The following is a 23698-nucleotide window of genomic DNA, read 5'->3' on the forward strand; positions in this document are numbered from 1 at the left end:
AGGTAAAGAGAAAAGATATTTCTTAACAACTACTGACAGTTGAATGCGTGGCAAAAAAACTTACTTTCTGACTGATTACATAAAATAGCTGCTCTGTGAATACAATTTCAACCCAACTGTCAGAAGGGGAGAAGCCTATGCACTGCAACCCTTTAAGCCACGTGTTTCAGATTTCAGTTCATGGAACCATATGTTTTAAAGGAGAAATGGGTAGCATACAACACAGGATATTGCGGCAACACAGAACGTGTGTACAGAAAAGGAGAATTCTGAACTTGAAACAAAGTTGAACTTGAAAAGTTTACAGAATGATTGCTCTACATGAAAGGTGATACTACAGTTCTAGACTTTCTTAACATTATAGCTGCAAAAACAGTGGCTGAAAAGAAGTCATCAGAACTTCACACTTGGTGCCCAGCGAGGTGTCATTTTCAGAAAATAGGGGATAACCTCAACAAAGTTGTATCTATAACATGTCCACCAAGCAGCATAAACTCAATTTGGAAGGCTGTCATTAGTTCTAGTGCTTCCTATGTGCTGAATGACTGATTCTGCAGTCTCACTATTCTTTTAGCATAATTCTATGATATAACTGTTGGTTTCCAAAATGTAAGATGCCAAAAAGACCATTTATTTTTTGATAATATACTCATAGACTTGCCTCTTTATTCTTTGTTCTTTGATTAGCAGACATAATTCTACTATATATATATATATATATATATATACACACACACATATACACATATATACATATATATATACTTCAGCTGATGCTGAAGCAACTTTCCTTCCAGCCTGAGAACTGCAGACTTCATTGCCAGATGGAAAATAGAAATAAAACACGACCTGGAGTGAGGCTCCGCATTAATTGAATCCAGTAAGGTTTGCAGGTACCATAGTGTCCTCCTGCCTTGTTTCCTACTGCAGTTCCTGAGCTCTATGTACCCACGCTGGCACCAGTATTCACTAGTACCCATACAAGGCCTGTTTTGATGTTAATTGTGCCTGCCTGCTACAGACAGCATCTTCAGCTATGTGTAGTGCTTCCAAGAAGAGCTCTTTGGTATCCTGAACGTCATCTTGGTTTAAACTCATTTAGGGTAGTAAAACCAAAAGTTGAGTGTGAAGGATTGCAAAAGCATCCCATACTATAAAATCATTTGTCAATCTTTATTAAAATGGTTCACTCATGAAGAAAAACTCCACTTTTAAATACACAATGATGGGTTCTAAACCACCTCTTACCATACTATAAAGAAAAAGAAGTTACAACATGAAAATGACAGCCAGAAGAGCAAATAAAATGTGAGGAACTATTATGAGGAATGAAGAACAAAGGAGAGAAAAAAATCACATCACTTTGTAAACTTCTCATTCATGTTGAACATTCTAGTGACCCCCTCATAAGGGTATAGCAGAATTGAGAAAAGATGTAGGGAAGGGTAGCAGGGTTGTCACAATTACAGAACAAGCAAACAAAATAGGAAGAGAGCCTGGAAGAAAAGACTGATGAAGGAGAAACAAGCAAGAGTTCCCTGGAGTTTGTTGTATTTGGAATGATTACTGACTGCTCATTGCAATACAAGAAGAGGGAGATAGCCAATAATGCTCTTAAGTGGCTGAATCCAAACAGTTTTTACAAGCACCCACTACTACACATGCAGACATTAGGTTAGATGGACCTTTGGACTGACCCAGTTGTTGCTCCCCTTTTCCACTCCACATTGCTTTGCCAGCATCACATAAATTCCTGTTACACCACCAGTGGAGCAGTGTATTAACAGTTACATCTCCAAGAATTCCTTTTAGGCTTATGGTACAAAAATTGACTTCCTAGGTCTACGTATCTGTATTTGAGAAACGAATTCTTCTGTGTCAGAGGAAATATTGACAAGTCCTAAGGTGTGCGATAGGGACCTCTATTTATTGCCAGCAAACATATTTTTCATAGCTGAAAGAAGCAACTTTTCGTTGGAATGCCAGAATGTAAATTAATTGTAGCACCTGAGATTCAGGCTACATTTAATGAAAGGTGAAGTTTTGCCTTGAAAATTCCTTGTTGCTAGTGATTAAGCAAGAAATGGGAATTTCCTGACTTTACTCTTAATTGCTGGGCCAAAGTGACATGTTATTACATTAGACTGAAAAAAGATACTCTTTTCTTTAAATTGATAGGAAATTACTGAAAACACACATGCACATTACTTACACATATAAATATATGTTTACTTATATGCCTATAGTTATACAGATATATGCATTCTCTGAGGTGAAATTACTGACCTTTAATTCCAGTTAAGATACAGGTGTCCAGGAATGTAGGTTTTAATAATGTGTTTCAGCTGTCTAATAAAATGCTCAGATCTCCTCTCCCACACAGCATGAAATCATGAGTGGTCTCAGTTACAGAAGGTATTACCAGATTTGCTATTCATTAATCCCTATCAACAAAGGTTCATTATTAATTTAGGTTTTGTGCCTCCTAAGTCACAACTAAACTAAAAATAATTCTGTTGGGCTTTTGGCTTCTTTGTTGTGTGACTAGCAGACCAAAATTTCCTTTTTTCTTAAATCCATTTTTAGTATTTCAATTTTATTTTACATTTGTGAATATGACAGGAGAGGGGATAGTAAAGCTATGAAATCATGTGAAAAAGAGAATGCATTGTAATATAACCCAACTGCACATCCAAGACGTGACTTTTTGTTTGTGCAAACACACAGGAAGGCTGTCTGATAAAAAGAGCGAGTAAAGATCTTTCCTGTCTGGAAAGCTGAGAATGAAAGCTAGGAGACCTAAGGGAAAAGTACTTTTTCTTGCTTCTTGCAAACAAACAATCCAGAGTAATTTACAGAAAGAGGAGCTGCAAACAGACCCACCGTAAAATGTCAGCAGTGTCAATAGTAATAAATACTTCTTCGTTTTATAGATAAGGTAACATGGTGGTCTATGATTGCAGCACAACCTGACAAAAAAGAACTACTGACCTCTGTTTAGACTGTTATATGCTTAAACATCAGTTTAAAAACTCTCCTTTTAAATGATTTTAACATTCAAGAAGTTTCCTCATTCGTAAATACAGACTCTCCATTCTTCTGTTGCTATATTCATTTAGACCAGGTTTTGGTTCTATTCAAATGCATAGAAACTCTTAATTTGTGAATGTATGTACATACATCACTTTGAGAACGGCTGTACTGACTTACACCAAAATCCATTTAGCTCAATACCCTGTTTCAGATAACAGAGAGCAAATACCTAATATTACTCTAACATCAAAAGCTTGGTAGTGGGCTCTAAAATTTGGTAACATTGCAAGCTTTGTTGTTCCATATTAATCTGGCCATATAGCATATGCTGTGTAATTTATGGAACTGATTAAATAACATGCAGTAATAACAAGTAGAAGTTCCCCAAACGACTTCAGTGTATACTTTATGTTAGGTGCATTTCAGGATTATTAAGGGAGACCCTTCTCATTCTACCACATTGTATTTTAAAGCCAGTACATTTCCTGAAACACTCTCATGCCATCCATCGACAAACTGAAGAAGATGTAAGCAGTGTCATTAACTCAGTAAACCCTAACTCTGGTGGTTTTAGTGTTCAAATCCTTAAAAATTCATTTATTTACTACTGCCATTTTATAAAAAATGAGCCTATTACAAATGTGCCCTTAACAGAGGTGGTCCTGCAAACACTGGGGAGGAAAAACCTGAACATTCTATGTTCAGGTCTGAACATGCCAGATTTCATCATTCATAACTTGAAAAATGCTGAAGTGATTTTCTTTACATTTGGACTGTTTTTCTTTCCTCTATTAAAGCTATAAAACTAGCTAAGTTTAAAGTTTGTAGCTTCAGCTGTTTTTGAATTATGCAAATATTTCACTATTAAATTGATTCTCCATTGTCAAACTGATTTTGCTCAGACTTTCCAAAGATTTCCCTTTGGGCGAAGACTAGTCACAGAATGTATCAGACTTAAAGTAATTTGTTTAAAAACGTTATGAGCAACTCTGTAAAAATGGATAGTTTTCAGAGCAGTTGATTCTGACAAATGATATAGCACACAAATAGATGTGACATATAACGTCAGAGTTTGTGATTTTTGGTGTGTTTATGAAAAGCCCCAGCTGCTGAAATCAGGAGACTGGAGATGTTCATCAGCCCTTCCCTTCCTTCCTTGCCTATATATTTTCTTTGGTTACAGAAGAGAGTGTTGAAAAATGAAATGAATGTATCCCGCAAACTCAGGAACCTGGAGTCAAATTCAGAGCGGATGGAGCCAGGTTGTGGTAGTGGGTCCAACAGCCAAGCAATTCCCTCTATGGCCAAAAGGCATCCACACAAGACGTTAACCAATATTATTCCTCAAACAAACTTTCCTCAGTAAGCAAGTTCATCAATGCTATTTTCAGTTGCTACTATCTTTCCCAAGCCATAGTCCTCTTACTGCAAGGCTTCATCAGAGGTGTACCTCTCAGGTTACTTTTTTTTCAGGAGAGTTTTGTTGAAATTCAGCCCCAAAGGGACAGATGTTAGAGACAGTTATAGCATTTGTGTCATCTTGTAGTTCTTACAGTCATTAAGAAGCTCCAATGTCTTTAAATTTTTCAGTAGAAAAATAAACTTTGATGTCAGAGGAAAATGCATCCGAATGGCATGAACAGGAGAACTTTAGGCATTGATCACATGCTCTGAGAAGCCTTGTTAGAAGCTGACAGTTAATTTAGTCAACATTTAATCTACCACGGTGTCAGTGTGCCAATCCCAAACACTCCTTTCCTTCCCTATAAAACATACTGATCACACTCAGTTTGAATATGAGATTGCCTTTTTCTTGCAATTATTCCTACTGACAGAGAACAGGAAGGAAGGGGAGAGGAAAGGAGCCTTGGGGCTGGAGTACTGTGATGGAGGAGATAAGAACAGACAGCAGAAAAACCCAATGTGCTCCATGATAGAGACATTTTTTCTCAGAAAAAAACAAATAATTCAGACAGATTAGGAATTTGGACTGATAAATGGGAATGGCTTGGACTGAGATGGCTGATGCAGTTACTTCCTACCATTTTCACAATCTGCCCCAGCTGCGTGGGCCTCTAAGTTGCTTGTCAATCAGTGCCTGAGCAGCCACAGTTCATGGTCTTCTAGAGGTGAGCCACCAATGATTTTGGTGGGCATTAAAACAATGGTGGGTGGTCAGCAGCAATTCACATACTGATTCAACAACCTTGCTTTAGGGCTAGGACAGATCCCTGAAGGAAGTGGGCTTTTTAGCTGTCTCAGTCTATCAGATTCTATGCTCTGAAATTCTCGGTCAACCTTTCTTTTATTTTGGTAATGATCTGTACCTTCCTGCTCTATGCTCTACTCCTCAAGTACTTACTGATACTTCTGTTTTCTGGGAACCTGCAATAATCCTTTTTATCTGCCTCATTTCCTCTCCTTCCAACCAAAGCTGCACTGAAGTGGATCCCCTCATTATTTCCATTCTCTGGTTATCACTCAACTTGTATGTAACCCACCAAAGAGGTGCACTCCTACTCTTGTAATCCAGTCTTTCTCATCTTAGCCCCATGGCAGCCTTGTACAGGACAGTAGGCAGAGGCTGTATTTAACTGAGGAAATAGATGTCTGGTAGGGATGCTCTTACTGTGCTGTCTTTCTCACTGTATAATGCCTAGGTTGAGATAGGTAAGACACTGTTTATTGTGTTTGTTCATAGAACAGTCCAGTCCAAGGCACCTGCTTCTACTCCTAGGGCAACAGTGAAGGCAGACACTTTCAAAAACTTACTCTTACCCTGTGTATTAGAAAGGGGAAATGAATTTTATACTGGCAACTACTCTGAAATACAGCAAGTCTTTCAAAGATCATTTAGAAACATTTTACACTTTCCACTGAAGGAAAGCACAACAAGACCTAATTGGTGCTGAATTAAGCGTTAATAGTACTCCGTGCCATTGTGTGGTATCATCATATGCTAAATTAAGGGACACATTTTCCTCCTTTCATTATTATTTTAATGTGAAGAGGTGGGAAAAAGATGATCCATACCAAAGGATGGAAGAAGGGGGAAAACAATAACAAATCGGTATCTCTTTTGAGAATTGCCCCACAGGCCAAACATTTTTATGTTCTTAATCATTATTAAATGACTTAACATGACACACAGAGCCTGGCAAATGATTGCATCCTGACATGAGAACGAATTACAAATGAAATGAAAGATCAAGCTGTATTAGAGGACTGCCTCTGGGAAATGAAAATCTTTAATTCTCTTTTATTATTGACATTTATTTGGCTGCCATGAATAACAACATAGCAAAGAGATTCAGCTATGCTCGTGCACCAAATAGCTTATCCCACGGCTCAAAACTGCCTTAACATTTATCATGTTTGCTTTTGTAGCTGACACCATTGCATACACTCCCTATCCATCTTGCATTTATCATGCATATAAAGTGCATTCTCTAATTTAAGTTCACTTAATAGCAAACAAACAGCTAAGATTAGCAAGTGTCATTCCTCAAATAAGCCCCCAGTTGTAAAAATATCAAAGAATGGATTAATGGATTTGTTAACAACTCCAGTTTGAAGAATAAAATAAGTACATAGTGAAAATTAAATAAGAGCACAGGAGGGTTACATGTAAGATTTAGGTTTACTACCACTATTACTATCTCATGTATAAAAACATTTTTACACTGCTATTTTTCAGCCAACTGTACAATACTCCAGTGGAGTGCCTCCATATGGGCCATTCACATAATGCAGTAACATTCTGGAAGCAATGCTTTCATCATTATTCAGCGAGATACACATACAACTCTCAGTGACTGCTTTCTATTGCCTTTAAATCAGTTTGTAGCCAACAAAATACAGGAAGGAGCAAACTATCGGAGAAATCACTCTAACTGCTGCTGAGAATGATCTATACACCAGTGACATACCTACTTAGTGCCTAGCCTTGCAGCCACAGGCTGAAGCAAGTTCTGATTTTGAGGCAAATATTGTATGAGTAAGCACTGGTCCCTCAGGTGAAAAGCTTCCTCAACTTCACTTGATTTCCAAAGGAGGAATTCAACCTTGACTAATAACTTACCTTGTGCAGGAATGAATGACTACAGTGGCTCACCACAGCACATGTTTTTAATAGCTTTATTTAGTCTAGAAGCATAGGTGGACAAAATTAAAGAGACTGTCAAAAGGTAGGCAGCCGTGTTTATAATGCTTAAATCTGTGTGTCGTACATCATCAATTTCGACAGCACAAACTACTTGTATCCCTGCTAGAACACCTTTTTCTCACATGTTCCTTTGAGAATAGAAGAGCAGACAGCTGAGAAAAGCTTGAAGTGAGTTTTCTGCTCAAAGCAAAAAAGCCTGGAAATTCACTTAGTACTGGATTTCACTTCCTCCTTTTCACAAATGTTTAAATATACTATACTGTTGCACAGCTGTTCTCAGCAGGCATAGTGTGTTCTTGTTTGCAGCAAAGATGGCTACACAGATAAAATCTCAAGTCATAAAATCTGAGCAAAACCAACTGGATCAATATTTTAGATCTGTGTTATACAGAAGTACTTCACATGTTCAGAACTAAAATTCTCAGGCATTCTTGTGAAATATTAACTTCTCAAATTCAGAATCTTAAAACAATGAGAAGCATAACAGAGATGAGAAACGCATCAAAAGGCGAATGCTCTGCCTACCGTTTAACAGTTGCAATAGGTAAAACCAGAATTTGTTGTTTGCTTAACTAGAATATTTACTGAGTGACAACAAAGATATGAAAAATATACCTGTAGCCATTACAGTGTCGTCTTTCCCCTGGGTAAAGATTACAATTCGCTGCCTTTTAGTGTTCACCTTTGGCAGGGCTTGTGCCTTCCGGGCTATCTCTTTAATGTCTTCAGTCTATTAACAGAGAGAAAGAAAATTCTTGTAACCAGCATATTAGAGCAGTGAAAGATTGGAACTTTATTAGCAGATCAAAATATTTATTTTCATATGGCTAGTGAAAAATAGACTTCATTGTTGGTAGAGGAAGATTTTTAAACAGAATACTTCATTCTACTACGGGTTTATGTAGTACTATGAGAACATTGTTTTTAATCTTGATAATGATAGTTCAGCTATTCCAATTGCTACAAAACTGCTAAGCTAACAAAGGAATTACAGAGCATTTCCTAACAAGCAATTAGTGGGTTTAGGTTTTTTTGCTGCAGACTGGATTCTAATGGAACCTACCATAAAATTAAAAATAAAATTTGCAAGAGAATACTTCAGATAAACACTGAGCTTGATTTTCATTCAATCTAGTCAAGTTTTTTTAGTACTATAATCCCTCTGATTTCAGAAGGATAACAAACACTGTTTCTTGAAATCCCCTACAGCAATTGATCTCAACATGTAAACCCACCGCACCCTGCAGCACCTTCAAAGGTGTGGAGCCCAGGTGGGCATGCTGTGTGCTCTCTAGCTCTCTGCATCACTGAGATGTAGGGAACGAAAAGGTGGGAGCCACTCAGTGGGGCACAGAACATCCTACAATTTTCTGAAGTGAGGAAAAGCTGCAAAAAATTAAAGAATATTTGCTTTAAAGGGACTTTGTACACCATAGCACATCTAGCTAGGAACTGAGAACTTAGCATAATGAACCAAACCAGAGATCCGTCCAAAGCCTTTGGCAGCAACAAGTTTGAAATGTTTTACTTGATGCAAGAAACCCAACAGTAGCACAGCTTGTCACCAGAATATCATCCTTCCTATTCTCACAGTTCAGTTGCTGTATGGTTTGAAACACAACCGTTGCAACTTCTAATTTACTTAGTTTTCAATCTAAGTATTCCTGTTATTAGTAGAAACATTAAAACCTTTTATAATGATCTACGGACGGTTTTGTTCTCAAATTTATCTCAAGTCAGTAAGTTCCACAGATTAAGTTTGGTGTATATATAAACCTATTTCTTGCCATCTTGGATGAAACTAAGACAGATAATTCTCTGTGTTATCTATTGAGCTGCATTTTATTTCTACGTGTGTTAAATAACACCACACAATGTGTGCACTTATGTACATGCAACCACAGTGAAACGCAGCAGACTTGGTGAGGGCCTAGTGTTGAATATAATATGAAAGCATAACTACACTTTCTGTGTTTTTTGGTCTTCTGTTCCATTATGAAACCCAACTCATTTTAACAGAATCACATAATTAATAGAGTTCACTTATAAAGCTGTCCAGAGTGGTATCAAGTCATTTACCAGAGTTACAATTAATTTGTACTAATAAATAGATTTTATTCCTCCAAAATCAGCATATAGTGTTATTTTTAAAACCAGGTACTGCATGTGCAGTTTTGACTGTGGCTGCTGATTTTCACAAGTGCACTTGTTTTTCATCAACAGCTCAGTTAAGCAGTGCAAGAACTGTAATCTACACACCAGCCAGTTACTTGCTGCTTTTTAGCAATCTTGTTGATCACACCATTGACAGCACTTCACCTTTACCATGGACAGAGAACAAGACTGGGCTATGCACTTGCCTATATCCTTTAAAGTGAAAATTATCCAGCTCTTTTGCAATAGTTCTAGCCTCTCTTTTATTTCTCTTCTCTCTGGTAGTTAGTGAGCTCATATAGATTAATACACATTTGTCAAGTACTATAATAATTTGCTCTTTCTTACTGCTCTCTTTAAGTCTTATTTGAATTCTCTCACACTTTTAATCTCCATGTACTGTTACTATACTAACACATTTGTGTTATTTCATCCTCCTGTTCAGACTCTTATCATGAGCTTTCAAAAGGCAACCTCTACTGTTGGAGAAGACTGAGGAACCTTGAACCCCTCAGCAGATGGAGAGCAAACAGAGGCCACCTTAGCCCTAATTCTCAGAAGGCAAGAAGCCCCTTAAAATGCCAGAGAAAATAATTGCAACTGCTGTTCTTTTGTTTTCAAATGTCTTTTTAAGAGGAGATTTGTGAGGAGAGGGTATCAGCTGGTGGCACAAGCTGTTGGATAGGGCATGAGTGGAGAATTACAGCCCTTCAACTTGGTAACTTGTAAGCTTCTGAAGGCTCACCTACATTCTGACCTACTTGAGGTCTTGACAATTAAGAGGTCTGTGAAATAAAACTGCAATCATGGATACCAAGAAAAACAGGAGAGAGGAGGTTAGTTTTTGCTAACTAAGGAGGAGGAAGCTCCTAATGACTTTATTAAACACATTTACAGAGGAGCAAAGCAGGCAAAGAAATCAAAGAGTTTGAAGACATTTGCGTAATGTATTTACATGCACTTTAAATTTTAAGAGGAAAGTAAGGAAGCTATAATGGGAAAAAATGACAAGATCAAGAGATGATTCCTTCAGTTTAAGGAAGAGCAAAGATGAATTTATACGAGGGAAAGAGGGCTCTAAGGAAAAATACTAGCGAAGAATGATGGTAGAGGGTGAAATAGAGTAGAGTGTAAAAGAAAGATAAATGCGTATGTGCTTTTAGGAAGAATTAAAAACATAATAGGCATGTAACAGTAGAAGAAAGGTATCTGGTGGAAAGAATTTTTTCAAAAGGTACGAATTTCAAAACAGGCTGGTTTGGAGACTTGTGTCTGCTTACACAGACTTCTGAAGTAACTAATACCATCTTCTAAGATAATTAACTTGGTGCTCCTAGCCAAAATCACTTTCTATACTGAACTTTTTCAAAGGAAGAGAATAAAATAGTTCATATCGTGAAAGAGCTGGAACTTTAACGATAGGGAGACTTAACTTTTCCAGTATACATCTTTGCCTTGTCACTGTTATATTTTGAAGGTACAACTGTGACATTTTAGACCAGGTGAATATTTACAACTTAGGACTGCAGCAGTACTGTGTCCTTCAGTTTGCTGTCAGGCAAACGGTATGAAATGCTGTCATCTCCTATTTCTGCTCAGCGTGTACATAATATTGTCAAAGAGCTATAATGAATAATATTTACTCTGTATTGACTCAGTGCAACCTGCATCTACAGACATGGCTGAACAGTAGGTTTGTGGACTTTAAGGTGCCACAAATTCACAGGATATTTGTGCGTATCTTAGAATACACTTGAGTCTGATTCTGATGGTTGGGCAGGTCTGAGCCTTGTCTCTGAACAGTCATAAAAAAAGACCATCACAGCCATGAACTGAACAAGCATAAATCCACTGAAAACTGTCGACCTGTGCAGTGGATCTCACTGCTTTTAAGACTGAAATTTATCCTAGGGTATCAAAACTCTTTGATTTGGTTCCCTAACCAATATGTACTTCATGGAAAAGCATCATCTTTAACAGGAAAAATTATTTCTGTGGCAGCTCAGATACATCTGCTCCTTTAATTTCATTTTACTTAATCTACATTTATGAGATGCATTTAGTCACATAAACTGTGGAACTAACTGCAAGACAGAAATGGAGATAATATTAAGAAAAAAAAAAGGCACAACTGTTCTTCAGTGACAAAGATTTCTGAGGAATTGATTTTTAATTTTTTTTTTTTTTTTTTAATAAAATAAAACTATTTCCATCTGTAATTCAGATTCAGGTAACAGCAACTTCTCATTACTTTTATAGCAAATATCCTCCTGATTTTTGCTCTAGTTACTCCAATTCTTCATTTTACCTTTTTATGCTTTCTTTATGTAAATTACAGAATCCATTTTACAAGAGACCTGATGGATTTTTTTCCTTTAACTAAGGAAATTAATTGAAGCTATTTAAGTTTTTCCTAAGATACTTTCTTAGCAATGTGATTTTCATTTTTTTGCCTTCACAGCACAATGGGAAAACAACATTGCGGACACTTATCAAATCTTTGTCAGGAAACTTGACGTGAGAGTTGTTGCCAAGCAAGGGGGTAATAAGAGATAAGATCATAATCATTGTGCACTTTACTGATACGCTGTAATCAAATGTGGCAGATTTAGGATGTTCAGAAGGAGCTGTGCTAGAATCTCTAAGCAAGCACTAATGGAAAGGTTAATATGATGGTAGTTAGCAGACACCAGCAACAGCAGTTTGTCACTAGAACTGAATTTAAACCAGGCATATTCAAAGTCTTTAGCTCAAGGGGGCAATAAAAGTATAGAATGGGTAGACTTAATACACTACTTCCTTTCCTTTTTATTGTCTAGCTACCAGAGGGTACCAATAATTTGTTATGCTTCATAATATATTTGGAGGCATCTGTGAAATTCATTCATTTGATAGAATAAATTGAAAGTGTATTTTTATGCTAACAATACAGATTATACAAATGAAAATTGACAGTGATAAAATGTCTGGATTTCTACAAAGCAGCCGCATGAATTTAGCAAACATAAAATGAAATGGGCCAGCCCACGGCTTTAATATCTAAAACACTGATGGCATTGATGTACCTGCTGGTGTACGGCTCTAAAGAGATCTAAATTGCAGAACAAAAGCTGCCAGTCTTTCTTTTTTTTTTCTTCACAGCCATCCACACGCAGAGTGGCACGTTCTTAAAGTGCTGCAGTTTGAATCGCGCGGCTTCTATTATTTATGCAGAATGGGTGTTGAGCAGTCAAACTCCTATCTATTCTTCCCCACCGCAAACAAATCAATTAAGGTGGGTCTTATTCCACTGAAAAAACATGTAACAGGATTTATGTGCGTTCGGTTCTGCAATTTAGATTTCAGTGAGATCGCTTACTATCTGTGAAATTAGTACAACTGTTGTCACATTAATTATAGTATTTAAAACCTGCCTATTTGAATTCAGCATTAGAGACCAATAGCTGATAGCTCTCCAGATTGAGTTATCTGAATGTAGCCAATGGGAGGGGCAACGAACAGGCTTAGGCACTCAAATAAATACCTTAGAAAAATGAAATCAAAAGCTCTGAGAATTGCTGTAAAATCAACAGTGTTTACTTCTAGAAAGTAGGGAATTGAGCATTTTTAGAGCACAGATGGAAAGCACCAACTTGAATCTGTTTTGAAACAGAAATTCCACACCACCCCTTCGAAAAGCAGCGTGGTTTACATTAATCAGTACCTACCAATTTTATATACAACCTTTCTACAATTCATTTGCATAATGATAATCCGCATATGGCAGGGTTTAAGTTCTTTAAGCGGTGTTATATTTCTCTATTTAGTCTTCCCTCACCACTGCTGTAGCAGTGAATCCTTGTGGAGTGTAATGCAGCTAATGAGGTAGCTTTTTAACTGAACAAACTGACAGGTCCCATATCTGCAGAGGCAGCTTGAAACCGTGCCCAACCTCTCGGCTTCCCAAGAGGCTTTTCAAAATTCAATAAATAACATCTGTAGGCGATGTTGGGTGCAGACCTAGCAGAGTGCGTCATAACACTGAGCTGGCAGAACAAAGAAACCATGACGACTGCCAAGTTTCCATGGCAACCGCTGCGAGGCTTGGAGAGTATAATAGCACATCAATCATTGTCCAAAAGAACTTCATTATCAGCACGAAAAAAGCCTTTAGGATCTGTTTAGTGTGCAATTGTGGGTTAACTCACCTCAAAGCCTTGCTCTCTAGCAAAAGTGGCAGCTTCCTGAAATAATAAAAAAAGAACAGTTAATTATAAAGTGCTAGATAATGAAGAAATAACACATTTTGAAACTCATTCAGCCAGTTTTCCTTTTACACGATTATCTCAATATCCCCACATACAGTTGTTCTATTCTGATAGTTGCACCCAAAGCTTCCCCCTCCTTCCCGCAGCCCAACAGCAGCACAATGTCAGCACGCTGTTCAAGTTCAAATAAAGAAGGTACAATATATGGTATTTTCCAGGTGAGGAAAGTTACTTCTGGATGCAGGACTTTAAGTAAGAAATCACAATTTCAAATCCAGAAAATATCCTTCAGACATATTCTGAATTGAAATTACAGCGTTATCTCCATTGATGCACTTCATAGGATATGGCTTTTTAAGCCATTTAAAAAAAATCATTTGTCATCTACAATGCATAAAAAAAATAGGAGTACAAAATGTGTTCAAACCCTTGTGGTGGAATCAGATGAGCATTTTAAAACACTCTGATGTCTTAATCACCGCTTTAGGCAATTTAACTATGTTCTTTTCCTCAAAGAACAGAGGAAACATTAGGGTATCAGAATGTCCTCATTTCTTATTTATATTAATTGGAGCAATTAAAATCTCTTTTGAAATAAAAGCAAGGAGACAGGAGACAACAGCAGTGTTTTTCCCTTATTCACTTTCTACCTCAGCATTACAAATACAGTTGACAGCACTCAAAGTCTTTACATTTTAACTTGCAATCTTCCAGATTATCTTTGCCAAGTGACATTAATAGAAGGATAAGACTTGAGCCTGAACAGAGAGCTGATCCAACTAAACAAAAATAACTACCGTACCGCACCATTTAAGGCCAGTGTCCCTATGACAGCTTTAATACTGCAGAAAATACATACTTGTGGATCTATATGATTTGCCAATTTGGGGGCAATCTACGAATCCGAAGTGGGTACAATTGATTATAACAACAGTAACTTGAGGTTAATAAAATGCGATCAGCTGAAAAGCACAACTCCTCAGGCTGCTTTGCTGCAGAAACATAAGGCTGACCGGGTTAGCCTTAGCTGATGTTGACAGAAAAACTGAATCATGGTCCTGACAATTGGGTGCGGGCAAGGTTAGCCACTTTGACAATTTACTTACAATTGAATTCCTTCTTGTACATCACACAGTCAATGACATTTGCTAGCCTGGCTGTCAAGAAGGAGTGTAGGGTTCAAAGATATCATGCAGTGTTTTCCTAAAGCAGCATGTGATTAACAAAGCCTATGCTCATATGAAAAAAGGAGCCTGTGAGCTTCCACTATACAGTGATGCACTTACAATGAACCACAGCACAATCAAGAAAGCCTCAAATGAGACTTGGACACAGAAAAAAATCCCACAAAAAATTAAAATAAGAGGAATAAGAGAGCGATAAGGAGGACAGAGAATAAGAAAATAAACTAACGATTATATACTGCCGCCAAATAACTTCTGTAACCTCAGGATTTTGGTCATGTGAGTGAAATTGGAAGTTGCACTGATCTGTCCTAAGGGATTTCTTTAATGCCCCGAGGCAGCGGGACATTAACATCTGTGTTAAACTATTGTTTGGGCAGGAAACTGGACACCAGTACATTCTTACATCTGTGAAATAAAAGCTATTCCAGTTAAGTAGTACTTCCTTATGTGAGAGACTTTGAGTGAATTCATCTTAATTTTCTGTTCTGGGGCACCCATGCATAGCAGATGTGGTTTGAAAGACCTGGCTCTTCCACAGGAAAGTACAAACGGATTGCACATTTGGCAAAAAGCATCTTATCTTAGGATTTTCTTGCTGGAGCTTCGTCTTTTAGCCTGGTCTGTTGCCCAGCGACATGAGCAATGGTAGCCAGCACACAATCACAGTTTGACCCCTAATGTGTCTGTATGTGCCAAAGAACAACAGCAATCTTAATTTTCTTCTCTCCTGTCAACCAAACCTCACAACACCTCCTGAGCAGCCTCCTCAGTAAGGAGCCTACAGCTCCCTGAGAATCAGCATCTCCCAGGATTACAGGCCCTGAGAATTAAGGCCCTTCTAGAAAAAAAGGAGAGAAAAGCTCAAAGCACATCTTTAGAGGCTACGGTTTGGTGTTTGCAAAATGGTGAGAAATGTTCCGGCAGGCCCTGAATGCAGGACCAGTTCAAAGTAAATTAACCAGATAAAAGCAATGAGGAGCTTTTAGTATCTATTCACAGTAACAGTGAGAACAGGAAACAAGCGGACCCCATCTGTGCAGCCTTAGGGCACCTCATACTGAGCCTCACATACCTAATAGAGTAGTCAGGTTAAAATCGAAGTGGCTGTAACATGTGGAGACTGCTGGGGTTACAGCGGCCAGCCAGGGCGTTCCCTGATGCAGGTGATAATCAGTATGATAATCACTGTATTTACAGGCTTTCCATTTTATATCTGACATTGGAAATCACGGAGAAGGAGGGATTAAGGAAATAAACAACCTACACAGAAGCATTACTGCTCCCCAGAGAATGCAGCATTTCCATTCATGCATGACATGCGACAACAGCAAAGCAAAACAGCAATAGAACAGAATTTTCTTAGGAAGCTTCATTTCACATCAGGAGTGCTTTTGGTTCTGATAAACTTCAGGTGTTATTCATTAATTACTCAGATTTTCAGATCTATTTGCCATTTGTGTCTATAGTGCATCTCACTTTATAACATCCTCTCCACCACCTTTCTTCATCTAAATACTAAATATATTTTAAACGGTCGCACCCCTTTTTTATATAGGCTTTTTATCATCCACAAGTGCACATTTGTTGCTGTACCACCTAAAGCAGAAATGGGATTTGTTAACAGTTATGAAACATTATTTGGCTCCTGTCGTTTTGGAAAAAAATAATCCCAAAACATACAGTCACACTGAAGGAAACAGCATACAGTGTCATTTAAAGGAGTAACACCATGTCACCAAAGTCAACACACACCCTCTCCTCACAATAATGAGCAGTTTACACAGGAAAGCAAGATAAAGAGATAACAATAAAAAAGACAACTTCCTCCAGTACTGGTCTTGCTGTTACATTTGACTCTCTTCATAGCTGAAAACTATTCCCTTTTTGCACAGATTTTGTTCCCGTTGGAGCTCCAGCATTTAGTAAACGGAACAACCTGTAACCTACACTCCAGCCAATTGTAACAGGGCTTGTTAGAATTTGGGGCCCTTTTATCATCAGCAATAGTAGCACCTTGTTCACAAGTAAACCAAAATACCCCCTCTTTAACACAGAAACCATTAGCTTCTTTACCATCAGGAATTAACCACTGTGTCAGGAGAATTTTGGGATTATAGTTAAGTTGGCTCCATTTCAATAATTGCATGTTCATTTTGTCATAACACGCAGAAGACTCACTATGTATTAATTTTTTGTAGGTAATTAATTTTTTGTAGGTTTTTAATGATAAGCTGGCCAAAACATAGCCAAAATGCCAGCAACATGCATATTGGGTTAAATTGCAATGAACAGCATTTAAATTCACATATTTCTGAAATTAGATGACAGAAGACCATTTCAGAAGCATCACCAACAGTATTATCTACAATACACATTTTAACCTTTATACAGAGGAAAGGAGCACTGTAAACTAAATTTGCATTTCATTGCTGAAATCAACATTATCTCATAAAGAAATGATAAAACAGCAGGACAGCAATGATACCTTTGCACATTGAATGCACTTCCCATAATTACACAAGAACACAAATGCAGGAGACGCTGGAGCTAATTGCATGCCTCCCTCCTTCTTAGCAGAGGAGGCATCTCACAGAATAAACCTATAACTCATGTGTTACAGCACTGCCCTCTAATTCTCTTTCTTTGACAGCTTCCCATCCTCGCTATTCTCCCACCCTTCCAGATCACGTCCCCAGATTAAAAAAAGAAAGAAAAAAAAAAAAAAAAAAAAGGAAATGAAAGAAACAAAAAAACAAGTTTGGATGGAGTTCCCATTCCAGCAACCTTCTTGATTTACCCGAAATAAGCCCCCCAAAAACAAGCCCTGCTCACATTTCCAGGAATACAATCCCCTTTCTCTGCACAACAAATCTGTGACTCAGTGTCTTCACCCCATCCCATAAATCAACAAAATCTTAGCCACCACACACTTATACAACATGAATAACTGTAGAGGAAGATGCCTGCACTAAATTAGAGACATCAAGAAAAGCAAGCAACAACAAGAAACAAGCAAATAACAGCAAATAAAAAACAGCGAATGACTATCTGGACCATCCACAGGCTGTTTGTATTTGCTGGAACCACTCCTACTGATGCCAGCCATGTTTGCTTACAACCTAAATAGTACCTCTACCACTACACTTCTTTTTCTGCTGATATCTGCTAAAAATCTGTCTTTAACATTTCTCTTTTCAGCTTCAGGGTATTGCTGTTGCACAACTGCCTTTTGAGAAGTAAGAACAGTTAGTTTTCTTCCATTTACTCTGTTTCCTTTAACACAACAAAGGCAATTATATAGCCACTTAGTACTATCAAATCACTGATGAGTTCATCTCTAATCCTGGTATAACTTTTTGTTCGTTGTATTCTCTCTGGCTTTTCTACATCCTGTTGTGTTTGCTGAAACAAAGCGTTAGCAGTTGCACAAATCTTCTCTAACATTCAGACTCTGTTATCTAAATGAAACGGCTGACGACAAAGTAAAATAAGCAAATGAGAAGATAGGGAAGACTCATTCAAGTGATGTACACTGATATCTACAACCTAATTCTGCACAAGATTGACTCAAACAAAAGAGACAGGTGCTGAAGATCTGTGTTTCTGAAATAGATGTTTTTATACATGATTTCTTAACACAAAGTAAAGCTTTCTAAAACAATTGAAAAGAAATTTAAAATGTTGTTTTTCTCACCTTACCACAGACATGAAAGTCTTCTTTCATTATAATAAAATCTCAAACACTTGCACTTCTAATTCGGCTTTCCTTAGGCAGACACATTTGTCCTACCTATTACCCTGTTACTTTGTCACTTTCACATTGTCATCTCTGTTTCTAACAAAGAACTTACAAAACTCTGCTCTCAGAGCTATACTTGTTTCACGAACTCCATAGGTCCTGAGAATCTCCGGTCTCAGCAGTATGCTTTGTCCTGTAATTCTGAATACAAGCCCTTAAAAGTCATCTTCTTTTGTTAAAAGCTCTCTTATCATGCGAGATTAGTTATTCATCAGCCATACAGTCATGAAGAATACTACTGGCAAGATCACCATAAGCCCTTGCTTTCAGTATTTCTTTCACAAAACACTCACCAAAGTGCAGGAGCTAAGCTAGTTTTTAAGGACATGGACTAATGAGCAGTACCATACCATGTTTTGCACACCTCCAACTCTAGGCCAGTTTACACTAAATACAATCCTGGTAATGGCATTTGTCTCAAGGCACAGATATGACAGTGGATTTTCAGTCGCTGCCTTTGGATTGTAACAAAGATGTCACACATTCACTCACTAACACCATGACACCACTCTTTTCTGAATATGCAACAAAAGGCCAAACTTGAGCCATCTCTTGAGACATTCAAGATCAGGCTGGCTGGGGCACTGAGCAACCTGATCTAGCTGTAGTTGTCCCCGTTCACTGCAGGGGAGTTGGGCTGGGTGACCTTAAAAGACCCCTTCCAACTTAAACAATTCTATGATTCCATGAAATAAAGGTGATGTCAAAGCTGGGGTAACAATAGTCATGACATACCTAAGGAATACAAGGCAGAGACTGTTAGACTACTTGACGATCAATTGAAAACATGACTTCAACAAATGGCTGTTATCATTCTGCTATTTGAAAATGAATTGATAGAAAATCTATAGAATATACTTCCAGCTGAATCTTTAGCCTTTAGTGCCAGCAGTGCACCTACTGCAGCTTGTGAGAAGTTACACACATTCCTCTTCAATTCAGTGCTAAATAGCTACCAACAGTTACTCAAAATTCTTAGATTGTCCTATCCAGCCTTGCGTGTCATTGTAATCTGATTTAAAAGTCAGCTATCACTGCATTTCACTGTACAGAAGCAGTGCAAGCTCATATGTCTTTATTAAAAGATGGCCATTTATAAAGGCCAAGAGGGGAATGGAATTTATTCTTTTTCCATATCCTCCAGAAATGCTTGCTCCCATATGGGTCGCATGAGAGTTTGAGAAACAGGAGTCTAAAGAACCACGCAGCATATTTTCTGGAACAAAGGCATGCCTGATGAAATTTTGCTACTGCTGATAAAGTTTGCGCTATACGTATATATGGATAATGTATATAGGGGATATGTTACAGGAATATAATGCTTCAGTATTATTTTCCTTTGATAAGCACTAAATCTTGATTTGGTCATTAGGATACACCTGTTCACATTTCAGAGAAGATCAATAAAAGCTGGTCACAGAAAGGACAGACTCTGCAGACAGCCTGAGAACCAGCACTGAGAATCAGCAGTATCTGAACAAGTATCTATCCCTCACTGGGTGTTACTGAAGAAAGCACAGCTGGCATCAGTTGCATGGGCAGATTATTGTAAAGGAACACCAAGTTTTTTTTTCCTTTCTTTACTTCTACCATGACTAGTCCCAGATCTGAAAATAGCTTTTTTTTCCACAAAGGATAGCAAAGATATCCTTGCTAAAATATATCCTAAAATATTTTCCCAGCTTGCTTTAGTAATATGAAAGATACTAGCAAATATAACTAGACTACCTTCACACTGTAAGTGAAAATATAAATTAATGAAAGTGAAATGAATAATCAGAACAAGTAGAAATGCCATATGGGATTAAAGTTGTAATGTTCAGAGGGGGTGCTGGCATTCTACCAGTGGGTTTTGTCTGAAAAATCAGAGTGTGAAAAGAATGAAGAAAGGAAATGCGTTTCTTCTCCTGCTTGGGTTCACACTGGAGCATCTGTTTATACAATTTATATTATATACAATTTGTTAATATTCAAGTTATTTATTCTCCTACTTATGTTATTACCAGAAGTATAGTTCCTGCTAGAATTTTCTATGGAAAAAATCATCCTGAGTCAGAGTGTAATGCCATAACAAGGTCTGCCACAGCTGCAGCAGTGATATGCCTCTGAGCCATTTTGAAATTTTATGATGGATAAAAAGCTATTACTTATATCTCTACCCTACATCCTTACCTAAAGAACTGAACTGGTTCTGACTGTACATTTCTCTCTCTCTCCTCACAGATTGTAAGCACCAAATTAGTGAACCCCCTTACACCATCTCTTTATACAAATGTGCCTATATCTATCTTAAAAATAAAATGCATCATGATCAGAACAGAGAGACTCCTTCTTTAATCATCACCAAAGGAATAGAACATAATAAAAAGGAAAACAAACAATAAAATGAATTTAATAGCTAGAGGATAAGAGCTTTATACACATAAAAAATAAAAGATATCTGGCATCTTTTGAAGCCTTTAATACTGCACATTATAAGCTCTTTGTACTAACCTTCTGGCTCAAGGATGACAAACAGAAATAAAAGATTGCATCATTTCCAACAAGGCCTTCTATGATTGCAACCACTCAGAGTAGCCTGAAATCACTGACAAGATATTCTCATCTAGCAATTTCAGTTGAAGAGAATAATCAGATACTGTGCTAAAAGTGCTGGGATACAACAGGACATGTCTATTCTAGCTAGAAGGTTAACACATTTTTAGCAGTAGAATTTAGCTGTTTTCTGTACTTTGTTTTGCATGATGTCATGCACAGACATTTAGAATTAAAACTAAGAATATGGCATTGGAAACTCTATAAAGAATAATCATCACATAACACGCTTCACGTGCTAGACTTGTTAACCTTAGCAAGAAAAAAAACAGCTGCTCACTGCAATCTCCAGCACTAACGCTAACTTTTAAACAGATATTAATAATTTGCATTTTACCCTTCCAATTGAGTTTAACCCAGTTCTCTTATAGCTTCTTATTAGAGTCTGTTGTGCTCTTTCACGCTAATTTGATAATGTATTTACCTGTGTTCAACATCCAGATACTCAAGTTTTCCCTTGTATTTCCCATGTTAGCTACTGAGAAGAAAATCCTTGCTCCCAATCTGCACTAGCCGCTCTCTCACAGCATCGTCATTGCATGGTACAGCAACACTGCAATCTGACCATAGGTAGGTCAGATTCCAGAAGAATCCAGTTCCAGAAGAAGAATGTGCGCTCTAATTCCTGATGTGACTAAGGCACTTTTAGTCAGACGGGTTGCTAATTTCTTGAGTCATTTAAAAAAAAATAATAAAATTGTAGTAGTTACATGTAGCATTTGTCTGCTTCTGACCTATAACTGCTTGAGGATGAGTGCCTTCTTGCTATGCTGGTCCTATTTCTAAAAGAAGCCAACCTGAACCTGAGATGGGTTTAGGCAGAGCAGAGGATGAAAGAAAAAACAAGCAAGATAATTAGAAAGACCACAAATTCCACAATATCCTGAAGAGTTATTACGGAATCCCAAGTTGAGATCGGAAAGTGCCTTCGAAGCTCATCTAGTACAACCACTCTCTCATACAAGGTCAGCTAAAGCAGGTTAGCCAAGACATGAATATCAACAAGAACAGACTTGGAGTTGCTCCTCCAAGAAACTTCTTACATTTAACCACTCTCACAGTAGTAGTTTTTTTCATTATGCTTAAGGAGAGTTGCCTGTATTTCAATTTATGCTCACTGTCTCTCATTCTATCACTGAGTACCACTGTGAAGAGCCTGGATCCATCTTGATTATCACCTTTCTCTCAGTATTTAGGTGTTAATAAGATCCCCTTGAACCTCTTCTTGAGGCCTTAGCTTCTTCTCACCTACTTGGTCTCCAGCCTGTCTTGATGCATGAGGCTATTTTTTCCCCAGTTAGAGTACTTTCTATTTTCATTTGCTGAACTTTATGAGATTCCTGTCAGCCCATTTCTCCATTCTGTCAAAATCTGACATTAAAAACTTGACATTATATTTTGCTTTAAGATAGTAGCTACTGACTGGAAGTACAAGATAAAATCCATGCCGGGTCTAGATAGATGGGGAAAGACTTTGTCAAAGGCTTTATTGATGTATAAAGGAAAGTTATGTGATTGTTAGGATAGAAAAAGATACAACTACAGAAACCAAGCAACTAACTACAGTCACAGTGAACCAGAACAAGCTGCTACAACAAATAAGCAGAATCTATCAGGGGCTATGAAATACCTTCTACTGAGCTTCTGCTGTCCAAAGGGCTAATGGCGTTCGAAAGAAAACCAAGGATGAAGAAAATGTGCTAATCTACTCATGTCAGTACTACTGAACTTTGCCTAAATATTTACTTCACATTGACTTTAAGAAACGTGGCTAGCTTTGGGCTGCATATATTCAAATGATCTATAACCAATTTCTTCACACATTCAAATCACTCTTCCTCCATTAAAATTGCTTTCTCCTTTAAAAATTAGATCATGGCTATCCTATTGTGGTTTTGGTTGTTGTTTTTTTTTTTTTTCCATGTATTCAAAGATTAAAGTGAATTTTTTTCAGGAAATGAGGTTCAAAATTCCTCTGCCAGAAAGCAACTATATGTTTTCTTAGCATTTCTTTCTACTTTTAAGATATCACACTATCGTTGAAAATAAGAAAAATTATAAAAGAAATAATACAAAATGATGAGTATGTATAATTTGATGTATAAAAAAAAAAATCCACTATAGAATCACAGCAAATAAACTACCAAAATTTACTGGCTCTTTGAAGTTTTCTGAGTGCTTGAAGGTTATGAAGATCCCCATCTATTGCTTTATATATGCTAGTTACATCAGCATTCATGTTTAATAGTACTGATGTATCTTTTTGTTACTATGAAGTAATTTCACCTTAGTAACATGTAGTAGAAATTAATTAGTATCTGTTCTCTCTTAAAGATATCATTTAATACATTAACTAGTTGTAAAACATTTATGTGCAAATAGATTTTTCTTGCAGTGTTATGACTGAGAATATGAGCTACGTACTATGAACTATTGTTCTCCAGTTTATAGATTCACACAGTTAACGTTCAAAGACAAAGTGAAAAGTAAGATTTGGTCTTGGTTCACATGAAAGGGA

The 23698-nt window shown here is 37.4% G+C and overlaps 2 protein-coding genes across 19 annotated transcripts in view; one reads left to right on the top strand and one right to left on the bottom strand.

Moving 5' to 3' along the window:
* The window catches only part of LOC125693507 (calcium/calmodulin-dependent protein kinase type II subunit gamma), a 761290-nt gene that overhangs the window by 210800 nt on the left and 526792 nt on the right, over window positions 1–23698 (top strand). The gene's annotated exons all lie outside the window — the stretch shown is intronic.
* The window catches only part of ADK (adenosine kinase), a 268987-nt gene that overhangs the window by 29689 nt on the left and 215600 nt on the right, over window positions 1–23698 (bottom strand). For both annotated transcript variants that reach the window (XM_048945591.1, XM_048945592.1), the window contains exons 8-9: window positions 13540–13575; window positions 7814–7928 (exon numbers count right to left, since the gene is read on the bottom strand). In XM_048945591.1, the coding sequence (XP_048801548.1) occupies window positions 7814–7928; window positions 13540–13575 (151 nt within the window). The remainder of the gene's footprint in view (window positions 1–7813; window positions 7929–13539; window positions 13576–23698) is intronic.

Source organism: Lagopus muta, chromosome 5 (genome assembly GCF_023343835.1).
Source record: "Lagopus muta isolate bLagMut1 chromosome 5, bLagMut1 primary, whole genome shotgun sequence".
Taxonomy (NCBI): domain Eukaryota; kingdom Metazoa; phylum Chordata; class Aves; order Galliformes; family Phasianidae; genus Lagopus; species Lagopus muta.